The sequence below is a fragment of the Nasonia vitripennis genome, assembly GCF_009193385.2.
Source record: "Nasonia vitripennis strain AsymCx chromosome 3 unlocalized genomic scaffold, Nvit_psr_1.1 chr3_random0004, whole genome shotgun sequence".
Taxonomy (NCBI): domain Eukaryota; kingdom Metazoa; phylum Arthropoda; class Insecta; order Hymenoptera; family Pteromalidae; genus Nasonia; species Nasonia vitripennis.
In genome coordinates, this window is record NW_022279623.1 from 496,153 (window position 1) to 520,739 (window position 24,587).

General features: G+C 40.2%; 1 protein-coding gene and 1 long non-coding RNA gene across 2 annotated transcripts; both read left to right on the forward strand.

Moving 5' to 3' along the window:
- The first annotated feature begins 10,288 nt into the window (after positions 1-10,288).
- LOC107981738 (trypsin-2-like) lies at positions 10,289-14,216 on the forward strand. The gene is made up of 6 exons (XM_016988217.3): positions 10,289-10,343; positions 10,415-10,491; positions 10,566-10,651; positions 10,721-10,859; positions 10,938-11,045; positions 11,360-14,216. Exons 1-6 carry the CDS (start codon positions 10,289-10,291, stop codon positions 11,756-11,758), a joined length of 864 nt encoding a protein of 287 aa, XP_016843706.1. The 3' UTR covers positions 11,759-14,216.
- Positions 14,217-20,808: 6,592 nt separating this feature from the next.
- LOC107981732 lies at positions 20,809-22,867 on the forward strand. Its single transcript, XR_004227000.1, has 5 exons — positions 20,809-21,326; positions 21,401-21,486; positions 21,608-21,697; positions 21,786-21,893; positions 21,998-22,867. It is a non-coding gene; the product is annotated as an uncharacterized LOC107981732 (long non-coding RNA).
- Positions 22,868-24,587: the final 1,720 nt, after the last annotated feature.

Genomic DNA, 24,587 nt, shown 5'->3' on the forward strand with positions numbered 1-24,587 from the left:
AAAGCTCAAAGCTGTGGATGGTTTTTATTTGTTTCCGATCTATGAATACTATTCGTCGTTTAAAATGTTGTAAAGTAATGGCTAAACCAAACAAGCTAGTAGTATTCCTGTATGTCTGATAAAGACAGTATGAGTTTATCATTTATTGATTTCATTAATATCAAAAGAAGGATGTAAAGGTTAACTGTTCATCGCAATTTTTTTTATAGTTTCATTTGAAAATCGTATAAAATCGTTTTTAAAAATTTACTAGAAATTTTGAATAGAAAACTAAAACAGATACTAATCTTTGGTGCATCGCTTTTTTTGGTGCACACAATAGAGTTCACGGGAAGTACAAAAAAAAAAAAAAAAATACATAAAACACACTGGCAATGGTTGATTAAAATTTTGACAACCATAAAAGATAATTTCCACTGCAAAGATGTAGATACATTTTATACTGGGATAATTTTATCAATGTCAACAATATTTATTGCTCCAAGACATTTGCATTTTAATTCTCAATCAAGTTCGCGTTATCTCGAACGTTTTTTTTAAATCATTATACGCTTCATAAAACTTTCGCGTAACCTCTCCGAATGCGTAATCATATCGGAATACACCTTCAAATCAAAACATTCGAAATTACTCATAAAAACAATTTAATCTTAGAGCAAAATAAAGTCGTGTTTTATGAACGATGGCGATGAATTAAAAGAGCCTTTACATGGCTCTGCGCAAAAACAACTATGCACGGATAAAATGCATTGCGCAAGATAAAAGGAAGGACATAAAAGAATGCAGGCTAGAAAGTGGCCATTCATCGATTCTCCGCCGTGTATACCCTGCGTTATTGCTATTTGCGCGTACGCAATCAATTTCAATCCATCATATTCAGCATTTTTTTTTTCATTTATTAGTCCATCATTTTGGTAGGACCGTGTATTTCAAGAATCTTTACAGATCCCAAACCTTTTGTTCCAGTTATCGTTACGAAAAACGCGTAAATCACTCTAATTGATAGGCACGCTTTCATGCGTGTAATAAGGTTTAAGAGACAATCATGATTAATCCCTAAAAAGAGGTGTACGTAAAACACAACACAATTCTTTTTCATGACCCCAAAAAGTTCCGTTACACCGATGTACCCCGTCACACGTTCTCCACCTTCGCTTAGTCAGAAGCACATATTCACCTCGCGTTAAAAACAATTGCAATCGGCTATTTTCTCTTTCTCTATCGACTGTACCGCGAAAAATCCGTTCATCAGGGAAAACAACCAAGAAGTCAATCTCGGTAAAAACGAAACTAACGAATTTATCATCGTCTCTCCGGGGAACTCGGCTCTATCCCCACTATATGCACTACAGCCGATCAGTGCGGCGACCGGTTGGTGTAGTCACGTATACACCAAGACTTGCCAGCTCATCGAGCCGCGATACATATATAGCACAGAGTGTATACTACGTGCGCGGGTATACGTATACAGTATACACACATCAGCTGTGCGTAGTACTACTACGATCAGCCGCATCGTACGCGCGGGATAGCGTGACCCAAGATGGCGGCGGCGACTCGAGGTTCAACATCCTCTGTGTGAGCCGCTGCAGCTGCGTCGTGGACCGGAGAACTCGCTTCGCGCTGTAGCGCAGCGATTCTGACGTCGGAAGCAGCAACTAAACCGGTATATACCGATCTCCCGCGAGAGACGGCGTTTGGCGGGCGATTCTCCTGCGCGCGGGCTTCGCCCACGCCGTGTTTTGTGCCTTCTGCATGTGTGGAAGAGTTGAGATTGCGCGCGGGAGATATCTTTCGACGGTTATGATCCGAGAGGCGCGTCGCGTCGTTCTCCGCGCGTTTGAAATCATCGCGTTGTTCTCGCGCCTCCCGTTCGATTCGACGAATATACTCGTGGATTTGTAGCTTCGGAGAATCGCGGTGAGATTAACTTCGAACTGAAATGGCAAAACAATGGATGCGCTGATGGAATAATCCGGATTCTTGGTGTCGGGTCTATATATGCAGCTTTGTTTCCTTTCTAAAACTAGATTTAATCGTTCAAAATATTTATAACGCGCAGAACTTGAACTGATAAGCTTACTTTTTCTCGTACTACCTGAATAACTATCAGTGTAATCGATAACTTCGATTTAATGAAATCCTATTTACGGACAGTTCAATAATACTATAGCAGCTGAGAAATTAATGACGCCATATTACGAATCCGTATTATTATCGAGCCACCTTCGCTGCTCGCCGAGATTGGAGCTGCTATACATCATCGGCTTTCGTTTCAAGGATAGCAGGGCTATCGATTCCCTCTCGAGCACACACGCACAATCCGCGCAATTACAAGCAAAAGAATACTTAATCAATTCATCACGAACTTTCTTTCTAATACGAATTCCCCGACACACAATACCGTAATATATAACAACAGAAGCGAGATGCATCTCATATCACTTTTACTTTCTCACATCTATAATAATACGCGCATCATCCCACGCGCGCACGTATCCATGAATCACGATAAAATGAACGAAAAAATAATCACTGTCTTCCTCACGCGCGCTATGAAGCGCGCATTCTTCGAGTCGAAAAATCCGCGGCTCTCTGAGTCATTTGTTTCGGTTTTCGCCGCCGCATGCGCGCGCAAAAACAATGCGATTTCTCTCCCCCTCGAGAGAGTTGGCTGCGAGACTCAAACCCGCGGGAATTCGCGCGGGATGGCGCTCGGCCAATGGGCTGCTTTCCCGCGCAGCGTTTATCCTTGAGTCGCGGACTTTTTTTTCGGAACTGGTCTTCCACCCCGCGAAGACGCCGCTGATGCTGCATTCTTACTGCTCCTCCCCCTCCTCTATGACGTCGTTGCCGAGGGTATAATAGGTGTGGGTATATCTTGGCCTGACGCTGCGATGTTTTGTTTCTCCACGTAAACGTATACACGTAAGACTAAACCCTCGAAGGCACTTTCTTCTGATGACTTACTTTTTAATTGCGGTGCCGTCGAGAAGAATTTCTTTACCGTGAATGATTAATCGTACTATAGAGTCAAAAGTTTGGATTCCAAGGGCGCGAGCAAGCTCGAATGACGGCAGCGAACTTTTTCGTGTTACGGAGTGTAATGGCGAAATCGGTGCCGGGGAATTCGTCGTTACATGCGTGTAATTGCAAGGGCAAGTAAGAAAGAGCAGCTACAGTGTTTCGCAGAGTGCTGCAGAAGAATGATAGAGTAAAACCTTGGAATTAAATGAAAAAAGAAGAGTTTTACAAAGAAAGTCGCGCGTACGCACTCTCAGGATGATGATGCGACTCAAGAATGTGTTTTCTTTGATCGTGTGCGTTATTGAATTAAACGCTTGAAGAAAGTTCACAAAATGCCTTTACCTCAAGATAGCTTAATTAACTTGATTGCGATTAGTCTTAAGCAGTTATAGCATCAACAGCCAAAGCAGGCCAAACAAGGCAGTTTTAGCGTTGGTAGCGCATAAATTATAGCTTCAAATTTTGATTCAAGAAGGTCAAGAATTCAAACTTACGCAGACATTGCGCGGTAAAACGAACAGCCAATCAGAGGACGAATAGAAAAATTACCATGTCTTTTTTAGCGCTAGAAAATATTGTGCTACAGATAAGTCTAATGAACAGATGGACGCGTTACAACTTTTTGCAGCCATACACATCCTTGTGAGCGCATTATAACTTAAGCATTCACCAGCAACAACAAGGTAAAAAAAATTGAATTCCTGCGCGGCGATGCTCTTGAGCGTGACGACCCGATTTCCGAATCACAACACACGCTCAAGCTCTGAGCTCACCTAGTTTCGCGTAATGACATGCGCGGAAAAACTGTCCCACACTTTCCAAGGCTCTCCTCCTCCGTTCGCTAAACGTTTGCGCCGCTGAAAAATGAATATATCGTGTTCAAGTACACATGTGCGGCGTGTAAATGTCATACATCTAATGCACGAACGAGATGCATGAGAAAGTCAAAGCTGGCAGTCAATGGCAGAGTTTCGAAACGAGCATATTATATATGTGGACGAGATCCAGCGAAAAAGTTGGTTCTCACCTCTGTGTGAGTGCGATACGACGGCGAGAAAATCTCAATGACCGAAAGCGAGTGTTTTGCTTCGTTAATCAACCTCTCTTGCAGCGAATTATCTCATTGGGGAGGTATTCTGCGTTACGTCTGCGATTTCTTGTGATTTTTTTTTTCAATATGTTTAGATGATAATGATTTGTTGTTACTCGTAAATAGGCGATTCTTATTCATTGGCCTCGAGGTAAAAAATATCAGTCGGGCGTGTGTAATCGTCGTGTCAATGAATTATCTGTTCTCGCCACGCCACTTTCTGCGAATAATGCTGTTATTAAAATTGTGAACAGTTAATTATATTAGTTGTTATGTTAGATTATACCTCTAATCGTTGAGTTTCGATTGTAGCGAAATGTAACCGATGACTATTAATACGTGTAATTAATAATTTATTAATAGCACGTAACGTAATGCGATATCGCTCTGTGCGCTGTAATACGACATTAGCTCCATTATGGTAATCGATACCTTGTAACATTATTCCAGCGACTGCACCGAGGTATTTTAATGAATATTCGAACCAGTGCCTTGTACGCGTGTGCCCATACGCATATTTGTTCAAAACAGCAATGGAGCTTACAGTGCGTTTCTAAAACTCAGCCATCAACTCTCTCGCTCGTAAAAGTATTAAAAATACAAATAGTACTTCCTTCGACTTCCTTGTGCAGGTTCACCCGTAATATAGATGGATCTTCGGAGGAAAAAGCAAAATATCCGCCAACTATAAAAGGTAAACACACACTCCGAACACCTCCCATCAGCGGCAAACGATCGCACATACGTGTAATCAATCCCTGATGCGCCGCTGTACACTTTGTCAAAGGCAACAAACGAGTGCAGCTGCTTCGCGACAGCGAAAAAAGAACACGACCTCCTGAGAGAGAGAGAGAGAGAGAGAGAGAGAGAGAGAGAGAGAGAGAGAGAGAGAGAGAGAGAGAGAGAGAGAGATTACACAGGAGTTCTCTCGTCGGAAGAGGAGGAGAAAGAAGCGCGCGAATTTTAAAAAAGCCGCGAAGGCATCCTCTAATCGCTACATACACGCCTAATCTGCGCGCAAGCGAGAAGGAAGACGCGGCGTTGGATTATTAACCGAAACGTGCAATTAACCGGGGAATTCAGATCGTCGGCGGGAGTAACGCTACTCTTTATTGCGCGGTCATGCAAACGACCCGCGGCGCGCGTCGATTGTAGTTTTCCGATGTTTTTCGCAGGCGCGGAGCGAGCGAGAGGTTTTGCGGGCGATGAAATTTTTTTCGGTAGCCGACGAACGGGCCTTTCGGATTTTTGCGTTGACATCGAGAGGGACACTTTCGTAAAACCAAAAGTATACGGATTCCTTTCTCGGAGTGTTTTTTATTATATTCATCATCACTGGATCGCGCGGAGAAACCGCGAGTCAAAGAAGAAAATGAAAATGACGCTCGGTCGCGCGCACATTTATAATTATTGTCTCATCAACGTTTGCATGCCGCAGCCCAGATTCCTTTCCTAAAGCGCGCATCGCTCGCGGGGAATAGAAAAATCCATCGGATTTTTTCCTTCGATTGGCCGTATGGTTCCGCACGTATATGGGCAAGTGCTTTAGCGCTTTATAACCAGTTATTACGCTTATGTTTTCTTGCGTGCGAGAGGAATTTTCTCATAAATATTATCTCGAAGCGGAGTCTGGCGGTCTGGAATATCGAGTCGTGTGTGCATACGCGTGCGCGGTAAAAATCTTTCCGTCGGTGCTGCAACCTGATGATAAAAATGATACGGCGATCGGCGATGTGAAAAATTACGAGGGTCGTGATAAGTTTTCGCTTCGATCGGGGCATTATAATCATGGCCGCGGGGTATCACGCTCGGTTTTTATATGAGAAAACTATGTATACTATGTATAAACAACAATGTCATAATGAACAGGACGCGAGAAGAAAAGTGTCCTTTTAGTTCGCGTGGACGAAAGCGTCGCCGCGTCCTTTGCCGGAAGAATCCTCGCTTCCTCTTTTGCTTCCCGTATATAAACCCCAGTCCAAATACTAAACCCCGCAGTTTTCGCTTTGCCGTAAACCGATAAAACTCGCTCACTCTCCGGCAGCAAACAAAAGTGGCGACCGCTTTTACAACCTCGCGGCGCACAATTGAGCCAGCTCTTAATCCTCCAACGCGTTATCCCAGTCGGTCAATTTTACGATTTCCCAGTGCTGCATGTAGTATAGAGCAAGCGCGGCTCACCCATAAACACGGCAAGGAAGGCTTTTTCGAGCCATCGCGCAGTACTCGCGCGGATGCGCGGCAAAAGCTCGATCGCGCAGAGTATGTACGTATAGGTGCAGAAATGGGGCAGCAGCGAGGAGAGAAAAGAGGCTGCGGAGCGCAGGAGAGTATGCAAGCGAGAGCCGCAATAAACTTTTACTCCAGTTTGGAAGACTCGCGACCGGTTTCTCCCCCACTCGGCTATCGCTTGGCTTGCATCTTTTCTCTCCCGAGGGAGAGAGAGAAAGAGCAGAAACCGGTTGCTCGCTGCAGCGCGTCTTATATATATATATATATATATATATATATATATATATATATATATATATATATATATATATTCGCCCCAGCATCCCTCTTGCTCTTTCTCCGCGTGCCCGAAGAGTCTTCTTGTTTGTTTTTGCCTTCGACTTACCCCCTTCGCGCTTCTCGTCTTCGATTTACTTCGGATTTTTTTTTTTGCGGCGTAAGATTTGCTTATAAACGCTGTCCGCGCGAGTGAAGTGAGAACGACGCGCGGCCGAGTTCTTTTGAAGGCGCTGTAGAGAGTCTGCGCGAGTAATGCTTCTTGGATAAGGGTTCGCGAGAAATTTCTTAATGAGGCCCAGCCCTCTTCGTTAATTGTTGTCGAATTTTTCGCTGCTTCCTTTTTCGTTTGGCCGTACTAAAAGTACATAATAAATTTGGATGTCCATCGGGCGTCTCGTTTGGGCATTTCTTCAAACCGCGCTCTATCGGGGGTTATCAATCTTTATTCTTTAATGATGATTCGCCGTACACAATTTTCGGTACAAAAATCGAGGACTCGCGCATATCTCGTAAACCTCATCTGGGATGGAACGGTTCATTTTAATTAAAATCCCTTGTCTCGCCTTTTCCGCGAAACTTCGTGCATCAGAGCACTTTCTCGTGTCTCATCCCATTTTTAATCTTCTCCTTTGCTTTGGTCGTGCCCATACAGCTCTAATTCCCGAGCATAACTATACAGCGAATACAAGTGCGTCTCTTAAGAACGTTCCGTGACTGAGTATGCGTTCATGCGCATATTTCGTGCGTCGTTCGTGCGTCGTGCAACCTGTGGAAGATAAGGAGAGAAACAAAAGTGGAGAAAAGAGTAAAGAGAGGCCACGTGCATCTCTCCCTTTGTACGCCGACTAGATCCGCGCAGCAGCATACTCCTTTCATTATATTTGCATTCGAGAGACTCTTTCATCCGAGCATGATATGAAGGCTGCGTGTAGAGGAGAAATTTTTGTTCCGTACGTACGTGCATATAATGTCGATTGCGCCCCTTCTTTCCCTTCTTTTGGATTTCGATGCCGATGCGCGAGTTCTGCGCCCTGAAATCCTGTTGTGAACAAAAGGAGAACGAAATTAATATATTCGATGCCGCTGTGTTTAAGGCCGATTGTTGGTGGCCAGACTGGCAGATCGGATTGCAGAGCTCACCGAAAACCGCGAATACCTTTCCCGATTTTTTCGAGCTTGCGGTATCGAATTTTTTCGCTCGCTCCAAAGCATGCAGCCTCGTGTTTACTTCTCTGATCGGATGTTCTTTATTTTCATTGTTTTTGCTGTGGTTTGAAATAATTTTTCTGCATCACGGTAATCGATCAGCGTTTTTCTAATGGTGGCAATTTTTGCTACAAGTTATAATAAAGCACATCTTCGTAGAACAGTCGCTAAACTCTGTCGAACTACTTATCCGCACGAAACCTTAATTGCAGTTCAGCTGAATCATACAGTTGGATAAGTCCATTAGCTTCTTTCCTTCGCTGTGCACCTGAATAAGGGCTACTGTCATTGTTCGATGAGAACGCATAAAAACGGCTTATTACAGTAACTAGTTGCGCTAATTATAGACGCCGAGAGAAACGCGTGTTTCAACGAATATGAAAAGAATAACGAATTCGAAAAAAGGCGTAAAATCTTGCGCTATATACCTATACACAGAAAAAGGAATACGATTCCAGTCTCGAAAGTAAGTTTATAATGAGAGCTCATTAAATAAATCCGCGAGGAAATGGAGAATCAGCTCGTAGTTCGCAGACTTGGGTTCTCCGCATTAATTGGTCCCTCTGCCCGTTCAGTGATCGCCTTTGAATAAGTGCCCACGAGAGCGAACCACGAGATGTCCACGCGTCGACTCTCTCGATAATAGAAACGTCTCTGCAAACGCGTGCACACGTTCCCGCCAAAATTTTATCTCCTCAGCCGAGTAAAATTAGTCTTTCACATGGAACATCTTTGCCACGATCTCTGCACGTGTATGGCTTTGTGCGATCTTTGCTTTTGCGATGTAGGTAATTTATTTATATTAATTTTTCTCCTAGCAGCTCGTACTATTTGATCATTCTATCAGTTTTCAAAGATCGTTAGTATCTTTTTTAACGACACATCGTGACTTTGAAGTGTAGAGATATTGCTCGTGAAGCGCAAACATTGAAAAGGATAGATGAATACCGTACACTCGAAACACATTAGTTAACCTTCGATTTCACAGGTGTAAACGAAAATATTTTTAAAACCGTTTCACAATATCGACATGTGTCGACACGAGTGATACTATTTTTTATCACGGCATGACGCTCATGACTTATCATACGTATGTATACACATAAAAAGCTATATCCCCCGGATCCGTACAAGGCACAACGTATATTACTTTCGTATATGCAAAAAGGGCCTGACCACGCATACGGTGAAGCTGGCTCCAAATACATATATCTCCTTCGTACACGCGCACGCATACAAAGCAGGCGGGCAGAACCAGTTTTGCCTTTACCTTTCAAGACTCGATTTTTTTTCTCGACTCTCTTTTTTCGAAGCACATCTCGCCCCCCGATAGTCTCTCGCGCGGGCCGCACACGTGCGCCGCTCGACTAAGTGGAGTGAGGCAGAAGAAGAAGGAGAGAAGAAGCCTCGCGCGGCGGAGAGTATATGAATATAAGTGAGAGGAGCCTCCGAAGCAAGGAGAATCGCGACGATCGAGGGCTGCTGCTAGAGAGAAAGAGAGAAAGAGACAATGAGGAAAACAAAGGAGGAGCGAGAGACGAAAAAATAAGAGCGGTGCGAGAGAAAAGGGTGGAGGAGCGAGAAAGAGTGTGAGGTAGATAACAAAGATGAGCTAACCTTGGAACTTTTACGGCGAACTTTACTGCGCCTTGTTGTGGAGGACAGAGTCGTTAAAATGCCAAATTGCTCGTATATTCCGAGCAGAATTGTATCTCGCGCGAATCTCTGGTTTTCTCGTTTTCGTTATTATGACAACGTTGATTCGTTTAAAGGAAACTTTTCACTATCATACGCTTTCGTATATGAAATAAAAAGCATGATTTGGTAAAATCCCATCCAGCCAGGATACTTGATACTATGCTGAAGGCGAAACTGAGTGTGCGGCAGACAGCATCTTTTTCGGTTCTTGAATGTCTAAAAAAGAAGTAAAGAGTCCTTTTTATGCAAATGAGCTGGCAACAGTATTTTTCTCACTTCTGTGGAAAATCCTACAAGTGTATCAAATTTACGTAGGAAATTCACGTTACTTTTATAATATTGGATGTTTTGTAATATTTATCAATCGACAGGAATGATTGGGTATCTTTTTTTGTATCATCAACAATTTTGAAGGACTTTTTAGAAAAAAATTATTTTTATAAATGAAACTTTCTATCTTTTGAACATGTATAGTACATCTGCACTTATCTTAGATATTATCTGATCAAATACCACAGAATGGAAAGGAAAAACTAACCAAGAATTACGTCTTTATATTATTGTTGGCGCTCGCGTTCTTAAAAACCTTGTTATTATCATTGAAGCTATTGATTCAATATTGTCACATTCCTTCTCTTATTCAAATTTGGCTATGCCATACTTGAGACTTGTTCGGCTCCACGCGTAGTTTAAGCTATCGGTACAAAGTTAACAGTCGCAAAATTAGCCGTGTAAAGTTCTGTCTTTGCCTTCATCATGAAGCTGCTATATCTGGCTTTCTTCGTCGTCGGCGCTAGCGCTTTTTACGTCGGTAAGTGTTCGTAAGATTCGATATTTTATGTTTTGTAAGCATGAGTATTGCATAAATTAATTTTATTCCAGACAATGAGTCCGACGCACAGAAGAAAGAAAGGATAGTCGGAGGCAGAAAAGCTCCCATTGAAAGTTTGCCCTACCAGGTAAGACAAAAATAACGCTATGGCGACAGTAGCGAAAATTCGTAACTCAACTAACCACGATTTGAATATCGCAGGCTCAGTTGCTGCAAAACAACGTGCAAATTTGCGGCGCCTCTATAATTTCCAGACTATGGATTCTTACTGCTGCTCATTGTATAACGTAAGTAATGTGAATTTTAAACAATAATTATGCACGTTTGGTTAATCTCGTTTAATAATTTTTGCGCAGCGGAAAGAATCCGAAATTCACGGTCATCACCGGATCAGCAAGCGTTTCTACGGGAGGAGATCTTCACCACGTCAGCGAAGTTATCGTACATTCCGAGTATGATAAGAATACCCAGGATAACGATATCGCTTTGCTGAAGGTTTGTTTCCTTCGCCATTATATAATGGTTTTGCTTTTTTGGCAAATATCTTACTGCTTGAATTTTCTTTTCTCGTAGCTAACAAAACCGATCGTTTACAATGAGCGTCAAAAGCCTATCAAACTTTCCACGAAACCTCCGAATGCCGGTGACCTCATGACGATTTCTGGATTTGGAAAGAAAGGCGTAAGTATAGAACAATACGGTTAAAAAGAAATAACCATCCTATTTATTATTTCCACAATTCCCAATTAAATTTTTTCAAGAGCAAGCTGGCTTCATTGAATAAGTACGCGATAGCTGCGGATCTACATTACAAAGCTGATCAAACAGCTCCTTATCGAACCTCTTTATCTCCAAAATATATCGAACTATTTTCAAGTTTACGAGTGACGCAACGATCTTACGTACATCGATTACGCCGCATTGAAAAAGTCCCTTTCATTATTTTCCATTACCGAAAGCAGTACGATCATAGCGAAAAATGTCATCCCTTTCAGGAGGACCAAGGCTACGCCATCTTCCTGGAGACGGCCAACATGCCAGTGGTCGATCACGAGCTGTGCGCCAGAAGGTACATCGAGGACCCGATCACAGACAACATGTTCTGCGCGGGCGTAGGGCCTACTGACGCCTGCCAGGGTGACTCCGGTGGTCCGGGTGTCATCAATGGTGAACTTGCTGGTGTTGTCTCCGCTGGCCAGGACTGCGGATCCACGTACTATCCTGGTATCTACACTACGGTCTACAACTACCTCAACTGGATCGCCCAGCACACCAGAACTCCCACAGTCAGACTGACGAGCAGACCGACGACTGCTAAGTTGACTAGCATTGTCATCGACCCTAGCAACACAATCTTGGGAAAGATTGTTCATAAGTTCATCAATTTCATCTAAAAGCCTATTTCATATGAGTTGATGATAGATTGTAACTTTTTTACACGAAATGACGTATGCTGCTTGTATTTTCTTTATTGAATAAAATATTAGCGAGTACGACTATAATAAAGTTTACAGCATTTTATTGATGTAAATCCTATCTTCTTTTTGATAACGCAATTTTGGACTAGTCTTTGCCCTGCCCTGATATACATTAATTGTAAAATAAATTTAAAAAGACAATATACCAATGAAGCATTTTCCAAAGTCATTGTAAAAGCAATGTATAACTCTTGTACTTTTTTTTTCTTCTAGGTAAGTCAATTGAGGTCAATCTTCATATCGCGTACTAATGATCACAGAGGAGAAATTACAATCGGTAAGCTCTTGCGCATATCAGTTCTATTCGTCAAATTAATTTTCGTATACAAAACATCGTCGACAAAGCCGCTGCACAATCACCGAATCAGCCGTACAAACGGTCCAATTTCCTTCTGTACAGAACCGAACCAGCACAGCAAAAAGCTATATGAACTTCCAATACAACTCTTCAATAAGTTCATTCCGAAAAAAACGCTTTCATGCACACAAAGTAAAAATCCGGCGCATTGCGATAGCAAAAGCGAGTCTGTGGCTTCAAAGTGTAATTATCGTAAAAACGATAACGACCCGTTTTTTCGCTGCGGAGGACATCAAGATTAATGCGCACACGTACACTCTTTACCTTTTTCGTCGATATTCGACTCTACTGGCAGAGAATCTCTCGATACGTATAGGAAGCCGCGGCAGCGCACAGGTGCGCTTTCAATCGCAATTCTTCGCTTCCCACAGCTTCCTTCGGCGGCAGCAGCCGCGTGTGTGGCTGCGGTCACTCCAGACGTATACGATGCACACTTTGGACTGTAATTTCGCTGTTTTGGATCCGCTAGTCAAGCAGGAAGGAAAAGCGGCGCGTCGAGGGAAAGTTGTGGACGTTCGATTTATGCGTGTGGCATTATTTGACTTTTCGCCCATTTCATCGCAAGATTACAAACACTGAAAAAAAGAAAAGATCAACAGTGCACCAAGTCCCTTTATGCAGTTTACGTGCTCCGAGCGGAGAATCAGCGAGTCGAACAGTACTGTTTTCCGAACTGTTACACGCGTGCGTTTGCGAGTAAGAGTATACGCAACTGCATACATTTCACGGAAGCTCCTCAGTTACCACGATGCGATCTGGCCTTTTTTCCCACAGCGGATGTATTACGATTATCGTATAATTTTCTCCTCTTCCTCTCGTTTCGCTGCTCTGTCTAGGCGAGAGGGAACAGGATTTAGATGATGATTAGAGTCGCATATCGGCTTCTCATTTTGCTTAGCTCTCTAAAACGCGTCGCGTGACGTCAACAATAATAGGGCTGCATTGTGCACTCATAACTGTGGTTTAACCGTAGTTCCAAGCGGCTTGTGATGAAGTGAAATTCATTGGATATATTTTCCCCCGAACTTTCTTTCCAAAAGAAATCAATTTACGTGGCTCGTATAAGAAAGTCACACATCGAGCAAGTTCAACGACACCTTCGACAATACCGAATTTACGACCTCGCGCGCCCAGATTCACAAAACTCCGTCTCGTAAATAAACGTGAAAATCTTACTCAAGTACACGACGATCGCGAGAGCCTCCGAAGAATAATACAGGCAAGGCTTATTCCCCCCGGGGTGAAAATAGATTTATCACGACCATTAGTCATTCGGGTATAAAATACAGAGAGACGATACAACGCTGCGCGTACGTGTACGCGCGTCGAGCGGTGACCGATGAATTTCGGAGAGAGGAAAACAGGTTGCCGTTGTCGCTTTTAATACGAGGAGGCTGGAGATGCTCCCTTCGAAATTCGAGACTCCAAAGGCTGTAATCTCTCGGCTCGACGCGGGAATCGGTCGCATCAGGCCCTTGTACGTCTCGGCTCTTGGATTGAAAAGAAGTGTCCTCTTCGCGTCGATGGGATTTCGAGTCAACGACGTCGTTATATGCCTACGCACTGTTACGAAGCTTTTTTATCACTCGCTGTGGGATGATCTTCGGGTTACCTTTGCCTTTTACGATGCACGTGAAATGTGGATTAAATTTCTGTGATCGGCTTGACTTTTTTGACGGTTTTGGGCGCGAGCAATATAGTGAACCAACAGGTTGTCCTTTGTCAACATTTTCCAGCGTGAAATTCGACTCTGGTGCATCTCGAATCGTCTGTTCTAACCGTTTATACAACGTAGGTCTAGCAGTATTTTCCCGAAGCATCCCAACAATCGCGCTGATCGCCCGCTTGCTTTGACGTACACCTTTTTACACGCCGTATTCCTGCAGCATGAAATTCAATTAAAGAGCGCTGCAATAATCTCCCCCCTGCACGGCAATTTATCATGTTTCTCACAACGCGGAATTGAAAGGTGACCCTTTTATTCGCCGTGTGTATACCTTTAAAAACCGGAAAAAATTTCATTCGTATATTGCGTCGCGACGAGGCTCTGTAAACTCCCTTGCGCGTGAAGGTGAGCCAGTGCGTCTCCGCGTGGCATAGTCGTGTTGAAACGCGCGAGCAAAAACACGAGATGTATGAGTATGTACTATAAAACAGCGTGCTCGTTCCATACACTTGCATTTCAAGCGAAGCTATCTTTAACTTGAAATTATGCTCGATACTCGTGTCGATGATGGAAGAAAAAGCATGCATGTGCCTTCGGGCGATTTGTTTGCGCGCGACACTGTTTAATAACAATTGCTGATGTATGCAGTTACGAGGATTTACTCTCTCGGGTGTATATGAAGAAACGAATCAACGTGCAGCCGCTGCGGTTGATGCGAGCTTTTTTTGAGCAATTAAAGAACGTGGTGTGGTGTTCAATTATTATTGTCGCATGATTATGTAGCTCTTAAATATTTGTAAAAGTATCGTTTTTGCGACTGATGAATAGCTTCGATTTCGTAAAGACGTTCTTTGGATTGTGATAAGATGTTATTAATGACACGTATCCCAAGCGACTAATGAGATCAAACTACAAAATCCTGTGTCGCTTGATTTATGGCATATAGATTCGACATGCGTTAATCATCCAAATTTTCACTCGAGCACACAGATTTTAAAATTTTTAATAACACTCTGCGAGCATATATTATAAACCTTGACTACGCAACGTCTCCGGCATTAATTATAATATCGCCATCGTCTCATTGAAAAATCGATCCCAAACGCTTCAAACTCTAATCGATTTCCCTGCAACCATTAATGAAATCACCGAAGAAGGCCGAAGCTCATTACGAGCCATATACTTACATAACGTTCCTTCCGTCTGCTGACAATTAACCTGATGCTGCACGCACAGCCTCCCAAATAATAATAAAAAACAGCGCATCTCCAGCTATCCTCTAAAAACAGCCGCAGCCGCAGCATCTTTCTCTCGACCTGGATAGTACGTGCATAGTATGGAGTGTGTTGCGCAACGATCGAGGATGAGCATCTCCAGCCTTTCTCTCGCCCCCGTTTGACATTTAATTCGCGATGCAGCAGCATGTATAGCGGAGAGCACCTGCGTCGTCGTTGTCTGAGGTTGTTGCGGCATAGTTGCTGCGGTTTCTCCTCGATGCTACCAACAAGAACGCGCGGCGTATGATATACCTTATAGACGCGCCTCGCGCGCGCGATTTATGGACTGCAGATCGCATTCGTGTAGATAGAGAGCAGCTAATGAATGAATCTCCTCCGATAATGGACGACACGGCTTTGTTTTCCGCTTTTTTTCCTCCTCTAGGATCCTCCATTTTGCGGCTATCTATTTCTATTACTGAGCGAGATATACAGTTTACAGTGTTTTTGCTCCGTAAGCTTAGCGGCTTTATATATACTTTATCGAGCGTGTAATGGACGATGGCGAAACGCTAGCGAGAGTTGGATTTATATCGTGTTTGCGATGCTTTTAATTTTCGAGATGCGCTGCATCGAGGTTTTATGAGATTTCGCGGAGATACAGGAGATAATTGAGCGTATGAAATTCGCGCGGAGATAAAAACTCGGAGAGATCGTCCTTTATCATACGCGTATGCTGCACTCCGGGAAGACGGATGGTGGTTGAAAGTGTACTATTAACTTTAACGTCTCTTCGAGGAACGCCAGCGTGCGCTATTTGCTGTATAATTAAAACGCACTGTAAGTAAATGTTCTCGCACGTGTCGTGATTCAATGATGATGAAGATGAAATTTCATTAGTTACTTTTTCATAACAGCCCAGTCAACGAAATTTTAATCACACTGTATATTTTTAAATGAGTAATATCGCTTTCAAAAAGAGTTTCGACGCCCCTAAACCGAAAATTTTCCAATTAAACTAGTTTCCCTTCTTAAAATTTTGGCGATTCATTCCGAGAGAAAAACCTGATTACTCAAGCGATGATCCAGCCTATTTTGGAATCAAAACTTGGCCCGAAAGCCACGCGCTCACCCTCGACCATCGGCTAACTACGTAATACGTGAAACCAAAGAAAAAAAACAAGAGCCAATCTCTGGCACCTGTACACGAAAAGAGGGAAACACAAAATCGTTCGGAGGCGTGGAAAAAGCCTCATAACGATTTTCATAACAGGCTATCTCGAATCGCGCGTGTCTTCGGGCCATCAGTACCTGCACTCTACACGACACTACGCACCACCAAACTCGAAAGCGCGTCGGGCACGCTTAAATCCGAACCGATGCACCTGAGGCACGACGACGATGACGTCGCGTCTCATCAGGTGCACTCCAAGAGGGGGAGAGAGAGAGAGAGAGACGGGTTTCCCCTACTCTCCTTGACCCTGGCGAGAGCTCTTTTGTTGCGTGCGTCGGACGTTTTTCGTGAGCCTAGGCTCCCTCTGCGCCTTATACCTGCTCGATCCTTCCCCCCGTCGACCCTGAAAGGGGCGCTTAGAAGCGAGCGGGACCCCTTGCCGGCACCTGTCCGCTTCTTCTTTTTTCCCTCCAAATCTTCCACTCTCCTCCCGAACGTGTTTTTCTGAGGCCCGCTGCACGTGCCCGTACACTCTCGGAGGGCGATGCCTCCGCACGTTCCTCGAGCATGGTCGGACATTCATTAGGGCTTGATTGGCCCTCTCGCGCGATTCTCTTCCGCGTTATGTGACGCGCAAAATCCTATTGATTTATGGGCTGGCTAGGATGGATTTTTTTTTGACGAATCGCCAGAGCCAGGGCCGGGTAAGTTGATTTATTAAAGCGGAAAAAAGAGTTCGGTGTACGTGATGTTGCGAGTGGCCCGCGACTCTTCCTTGCACTCGCAGCGAGCTCTTTTACGAGGGGTATGTGTACCTGTTAACTTGCAGCATGAATTATGCATATCAGCTTTCTAGTTGCAAGGTGCTCGCATTGTTCAAACACGTTAGCCAGATGTTCTGCTTTTGGCCTAGGGTACACAAAATTGAGGTTCGAATGATTTTATATTTTAAACAATTATTGAAGTGAATCAGACTATTGTCATATACGCCGAATGCAAAATTAGAAAGATTGGAACTTCGGAGTATAGTCGCTGTTCAGGGGTTAGTTTTTCCCGCCAATTGTAGCCGGGGGATAGTGAGCTAGAAAGGTGAGACAGGTAGGCGAAACCAAATGACATTTTAGTAGGGTTTTGACGGTGTCAGTAGAAAGTCATTTCCGAACCAAGAGCAGACAAAATATTCGAAGAGTTCAAATATGATTCTGCTATTGCTTATTCTTAATATCGCAAGTATCGAATGTTTTTACTTATACGGTGAGCAACGTATATTTTCTATTTGAATATTTAATTTCTCAAATCCGTAGAATATCTTTAAACTACTTTATAAGAGTATCCTTAACAAAAGCAAAAAATCACGAAATCGTATTTTCATATGCAGGTGTTGTATTGCAAGAACCAAAAATCGTTGGAGGTTATTACGCAAAAATAAATAGCGTGCCTTATCAAGTAAGTTAACAGGAACGAACCGAGCTTTATAACTAATGATAAATTTAAATTATTTAAAATATTGAATGCATTCACACTGTGTTGCTCGTAGGCACAAGTTGTTCAACAAGGAATTCAATTTTGCGGAGCAGCGATAATTTCTGAATATTGGCTTATTTCAGCTGCTCATTGCTTTGCGTACGTATGCAGATTATAAACTCGGAATTATCAATACTTAACAATTCTCGTATGATATTCGTTCAAAACCATACAAAATATGTTTTTTTCTTTTTTTAGAAATAAAAAAGGTCTGGCTATACGTACAGGTTCAAAGTTTAGGTCGGAAGGTGAAATACATGAAATTGAGAAAGTCGTCGTACCCGATAGTTACGATCCAATTACTTTGAATAATGATATCAGTTTGATTTTGGTACGTACAAACAGCAAATCCAACATTAAGTTGCTTTATTGTTAATCATATTAAATAAAACCAGATATAATTAAATTTCATAGTTGAAAAACCCTATTCGGTTTAATGCCAATCAAAAGGCCATTGCGCTATCCTTTAGGCAACCACAAATCGGAGATAAAATAACGATTTCAGGTTTCGGAAAAGAGGGCGTAAGCATTGACTTTATATATATCGAATTCAGCTACGATTTACTCACAATTTTCAAGTTTCAATTGTAAAATATCATTTTTAAGGAGAGAAGAGGGCCCTCGTCAGTATTAAAGGTAGCACAATCTCCGGTTGTCGATCGAAGACTCTGTGCTGCTAGACACCAACCAGATACGATAACTAATAACATGTTTTGCGCCGGAGTTGGAAATACAGATGCTTGTCAGGGTGATTCTGGCGGACCTGCTATTACATATAACAAATTAGTTGGCATTGTATCTTGGGGTCAAATCTGTGCATCCAAATATCACCCTGGTATCTACAACAAAGTGTATAATTATCGAAACTGGATTAGAAGAGTTACAGGAATAAGGCCCAGAGTACTTTTGCAAACGTTTTGAAAATCTATGAGAAATAGTGTATGTACTTTGCATTAAATATTTTAAAAACAATAGGTTTATATAAGAGGCAATCGAATACTGGATTCAATTGGATGGTCTTCAAAGCTCAAAAAATTCCGATTCTGATAAATTCGTGTATTTATACATATGATACAGAACACATGTAAAAATTAAATTATTTACAATCATATTGTATCATAACACAAAGCATGAAGTCAGTGTCAGAGGGTTCTTGTTAGCATGCTTCAATAAGTTATATCATTACAAACCGCACTTGTATAAACATTTCACGACGAAAGAAAATAACAAGATGTATCCTCTCTTAAAAAAATGATGGACTTGGTTGTGAAGCCTTTAATACGTGATTCTGATTGGTTACTATGGTCGATTGCCTAGGTAACAGATGAGAACCCGCACGCTTTAAATTCATAACCCTCATAACAGTCATAACCCTGGTAGAAATTTTTCAGGTGTTTAAAATAAAATGAATTGAGGTTAAATAGTATGAAATCTGAATAGCGGATTCAGAAAAAAATATATGCAATATTACCAACAAGAAATCTTGATAAATTAATCATTACCAAAAGTGTAGTATTGAAACATGTGCATTGAAAAGTGTCACCCTAACCCTATTTGAAGTAGGTAATAATGTGTGTGTGTGTATGTTATTTAGTTTTTTTTTAAATATAAGTGAGAAGTGCAATTAAAAGAATAAAAAGTATAAAGATATATTGTGTCTCCGTGCCCAAAGTCGCCCACGGTGAGGTTTAAGAAGTGAATTTAAAGAAAAGTTCAATATCCGAGTCAGTGAATTTGAGTTTATCACTACAATGCCCTTTAAATTTTAAAATATGTAATCTAGATAATTGAACTGTTTTCATTCATATTTTCACACCAACGGCAATGTGAATTTTTTAATTTAGCGGCTCACATTTTGCTTATAGACAGTCACGCAGTAACTACTATCTCTAGCACATTGTATTTCCGGTTTCCAGTGTATTTTTACCTGGAGAAAATGATAAATATTTTGGCTTTTTTGTTAAGGCATTAATGAGAATATTTACTTTTAATAGTTGTGAGAGATTTTGAGATTTTTCCATTGCATTGCATTTGCTCTCATTTAAAAACTAATTTCTAGAGAGCTCATTTTTTGCATATATATTTCTGTTTTGGTTGTGAAAATATTTAAAGTTGAATTGACCTTAACTGAAATACTTTTGATTTCGACTTCAACACCCATGATAATTATTTAGTCGTATAAGTTATTCACATCAGTGTCGGAATCGAAATAAAAAGTATTTCAGTTAAGGTTAATTGAACTTTGTATATTGTTTCATTGACACAAAATAAATCTATATGTAAAATATGCGCTCTCTAGACCCGTTAGTTTTCGAATGAGAGCAAATGCAAAAATAGAGAAATAGGCATCGATCTCAAAATCTCTCACGACTGTTAAGAGTTAAAATTCTTATTAATGTCTTGACAAGAAAGGCAAAATATTTATCACTTTCTTCATGTAAAAATACACTGAAAACCAAAAATACAATGTGCTAGAGATAGTATTTACTGCGTAATTGCCTATAAGCAAAATGTGACCCGCCAAATTAAAAAATTCACATGTGCCTCAATGTGAAAATATGAATGAAAACAGTTAAATTAAAATCATCTGGATTACATGTTTTTATAGGTAGCATATCAAGTATCTGTGTAAAATTTCAATTGCCTAGCTTTTTTACAATGCAAATGAATAGGGTTGTAATAATAGGCTTATACTCACTGACTCTTCTACTGAACTTTTCTTCAAATTCACTTCTCAGACCTTAACGACAACGACTTTGGGCGTTGTTAATATATTTATATTAAAAGTATTACAGAATATGGTAACATATGGTAGGTAATATGGTAAAAATATTAGCAGAAATTAGTGTACCCAAAACTTATGTTGTTTTTTCTACCAGGGTTATTAGACATAGATAGAATAAGGAGCGCGCGAAGCGCGCCTTCATTCCTAGTAGAATAAAAAAAGGAATATATACATAATTAAATAATTCATTTATTTTATGCACTTTATCTCGCATAATAAAATTACTTATTATAATCGTAACCAAAAATTTTCTCAAAATACTCTAAATATGATTTGGTTTTATGTTAAAACTTTTATAAATTTTGTATTGATTAAAAGCACTTGCTCAAATTTCTTATCTTTAACTTTATTTGCTGATAGTAAATACAAAGCATACCCACTAGGCATGACGCTATTCTTTAACTTACCTACTAGATCAAACTCATAATTTTTCATACTTATTTAAATATAAATAGAGAGTATGTATTGGTGGTATATCCATACTTCCTAACGTGTGTGTGTGCTCTACTATTTAAGCACAATAGCGGAAAAGCCTTTACTTTTTCCGCAGTCAAGGCAGCAAAATGAATACCTTTTTATTCCTGTCCTTGCTAGTCGTTAGCGCAAATTGCTTCTACATTGATAAGATTCATTCAATTATTGGGTAAAATTAACATCAGAGACAGAATAATTTAATGTGTACTCTATAGATAATGGAGAAGCACAAAGAGACAAAATTGTTGGTGGCCTCTACTCATCCATTGAGGCAGTCCCATACCAGGTAAGATTCATTCTAGGGGTATTGACAGTATTATTAAAAAAATATAGTTACGATAACAGAAAACATAATTGTAGGTTCAAATTCTGTTCAATGGAGTACAAAAATGTGGAGGATCAATCATTTCTGAGCAGTGGATACTTTCGGCTGCTCATTGTTTTGAGTAAGTAAATTAACCCACCAATTTTGCTCAACATAGCTCAATCATCGTTAAATCATTTATTCTTAATCTTATAAACATCAATGACGATACAATCACTGTTATCACGGGGTCAAAACAACAGGAACAAGGTCAGCAACGTGAAGTTGAAAAAATAATCGTTCACAAGGAATACAATACAGAGACATACGAGAATGATATCGCCTTGCTCAAAGTACAGTTTATTTTCAATTGCCAATTTATTAATATAAAATACAATTTTATAAGTTTTAATACCATTTTTTTTTTATTAAATAATTCAGCTGACAAACCCAATCAAGTTCAATGCTAAACAAAAGTCAATCACTATCACAACTACACCACCAAAAGTTGGTCAGAACATAAAAGTTTCTGGTTTCGGAGACGTAAAAGTAAGATATACTTCTTATTTTTATAAGATATTAGTTACACCATTAAATTTTACTGCGTTTTGCAATAGAAGCTCTTTGAGTAAATTTATATCTTTACATTATAGGATGGAGGCCCAGACTCTCCACTCTTAAAAGCAGCTCTGCTTCCGGTAATCAGTCGAAAGGTCTGCCAAAAAGCCAACTCTGACGACGATATCACGGTAAATATGTTCTGCGCCGGAAATGGGGTAGATGATTCTTGCTCAGGTGATTCTGGTGGTCCTGCTGTCATCGACAATAAATTAGTCGGTATCGTTTCTTAAGGATACAGGTGCGCATCTCGTAAAAATCCTAGCATGTACACTCAACTGTACAGATATCGCAACTGCATCGCCAAAAATTCTGGTATCAAATTGTAAATTACTTCATTTTATTATTTGACTGAATTTTTGTAATAATGTAGATTCTATGCTGCATTATTTTTTTTTTATACTATGTATTGAATATTTATTAAGTTAAATTATATGACCATTCTGTACTTTTACTTATACAGTAAACAACATTATTTATTCAGTATTTGAATGTATGGCCCCCTTCCACAAATTTTCTAATTCGCGCAGTTTTACTGTTACAAGAATCTGCGATATTGATAAAAATCATTTCAATAATACATAGAAATAGACATCAGACTATCAACGAGTACTTACAATAAGTCGTGTGTAAATAAAGTTTTTAAAATGTAGATAAATTCCAATTCTGATATGGGCACAAGTATTCAAAAGGATTCTGTAGAACATAAATAATACAATCAGATTATTTACTTCCCTGGTAGAAATCTTGAGGAGTTGTTGCCGATTAATACCCGAGTTTGAGAAATTAAGCGAATTTATCGGAACCGTTTTCGCCAATTACCCCGTGACCTGGTGACGTTAACCCGTGGAAAACTCGGTAACAACCCGCCAAGCAATATGAATTTAAAATTTGATGTTATGATTTAGTGCAAGAAAATATATCATTTAATATAAAATAGAAATTATTTATTAATAAAGGCATTAAACATTTAACTAAACATTAATTTTAATATATTTATTAATGAAGGCTTACATTTTTATGCAGTCATTTTTAATTAAGTAACATCAAAATTTTATAACTTACCCCTGGTAGCTGATGTCCAAGTCCAGTATTACTATTCCATTTGTGTTGTATTAAAGATATCTGAATTTTTGTACAGATATTTGTTAAACTATTTAGAAATCAGTCGCCGTATCAGTTTTTACTTAAATGTTCTAGTTGGAATTGTCAGCTCGAGGGCTATGAGAAATTTTGGATTTGGCGGGCTTGTTCCAGAGGATCTAATAACTCTAGCCACTTGTATTTCTGGTTTCTAGTGTATTTTTATATGTAGAAAGTTATAATAACTTTGCCTTTTTTCCCAATGCATTAATAAGAATTTTGACTTTTAAAAGTTGCAAGTGGTTTTGATTACGATGACTGATTTTCAAATTTTGTTGCTGCTGTCATTCAGAAACCAATATACGTAAAGAGCTGATCTTTTGCATGCACATTTCTTTTACAATAACGAAATAATATTTAAAGTTAAATTGTTCTCAAGTGATATACTTTTAATTTCCATCCGGACACCCATGTAAAAATTAGGATTCATCGCTGAGATGTTTGAAGATAGTTTCTGAATGAGCAGCAACAAAATTTGAAAATCAGTCATCGTAATCAAAACCACTTGCAACTATTAAAAGTCAAAATTCTTATTAATGCATTGAGAAAAAAGGCAAAGTCATTGTAACTTTCTACATATAAAAATACACTAGAAACTAGAAATACAAGTGGCTAGAGTTATTAGATCCTCTGGAACAAGCCTAACAAGAAATGTCACCCGCCAAATCCAAAATTTCTCATAGCCCTCGAGTTGACAACTAGGACATTTAAGTAAAAACTGATACGGTGACTAATTTCTAAATAATTTAACAAATATCTGTACAAAAATTCAGATATCTAGCTTTTATATAACACAGATGGAATAGTAATAATGAACTTGGATGTCGACTACTAAGACTATGGCTCCCAATTTAACTTAAGTCACCAGCCAACATAACCAACATGTAAAATAATGTTTGATATCACTTAATTAAAAAATAATCAATAAAAATATAAGCCTTCATTAATAAATCATTTTTATCTTATATTGAATAGGTTTTATTATACTGCATCATAATAACCTCAAAAGGTTATGTTATATGCGCGCGCATGCGAATTCGGCTTCCCGAGTTGTTGCCGAGTTCTTTTTTGAAATTTGTGAGAAACAATTCGTCTTTGGAACTCGCGATGTGCTAGTGTACTGACTAGTTCAACTCGTCAATTTTCTACCAGGGTTAACCTGCTTGATGTAAAGTGCGTCATTAATGTAAATGAAGTTTATCGAATGGTTTAAATTTTAAATGTTGAAATACCGACATTTGTATTTAAGCGATACTCTGAAATAGTTGGTCAAATCTTAAAGAATTAGCAAAGCAGAGTACTTATACATATTTCCAATTGTCACACCATTACCCCGGAATAATCTGAATCGACTGGTTTTGTGTTAGTCCTAGGCTTCTATGCTCTCTTTTTCTTAAAAACACTTGCTCAAATTTTGTATCTTCAACTTTATTTGCTAATAGTAAACAATGAGTAAAACTAATCGACAAAGCACTATTCTTC

Bases quoted from the DNA above. Each gene is read 5' to 3' on its own strand.
- LOC107981738 (XM_016988217.3), top strand. From the start codon at position 10,289: ATGAAGCTGCTATATCTGGCTTTCTTCGTCGTCGGCGCTAGCGCTTTT. The intron at 10,344-10,414 runs GTAAGTGTTCGT...ATTTTATTCCAG, and splicing joins CGCTAGCGCTTTTTACGTCG to ACAATGAGTCCGACGCACAG. The intron at 10,652-10,720 runs GTAAGTAATGTG...ATTTTTGCGCAG, and splicing joins ACTGCTGCTCATTGTATAAC to CGGAAAGAATCCGAAATTCA.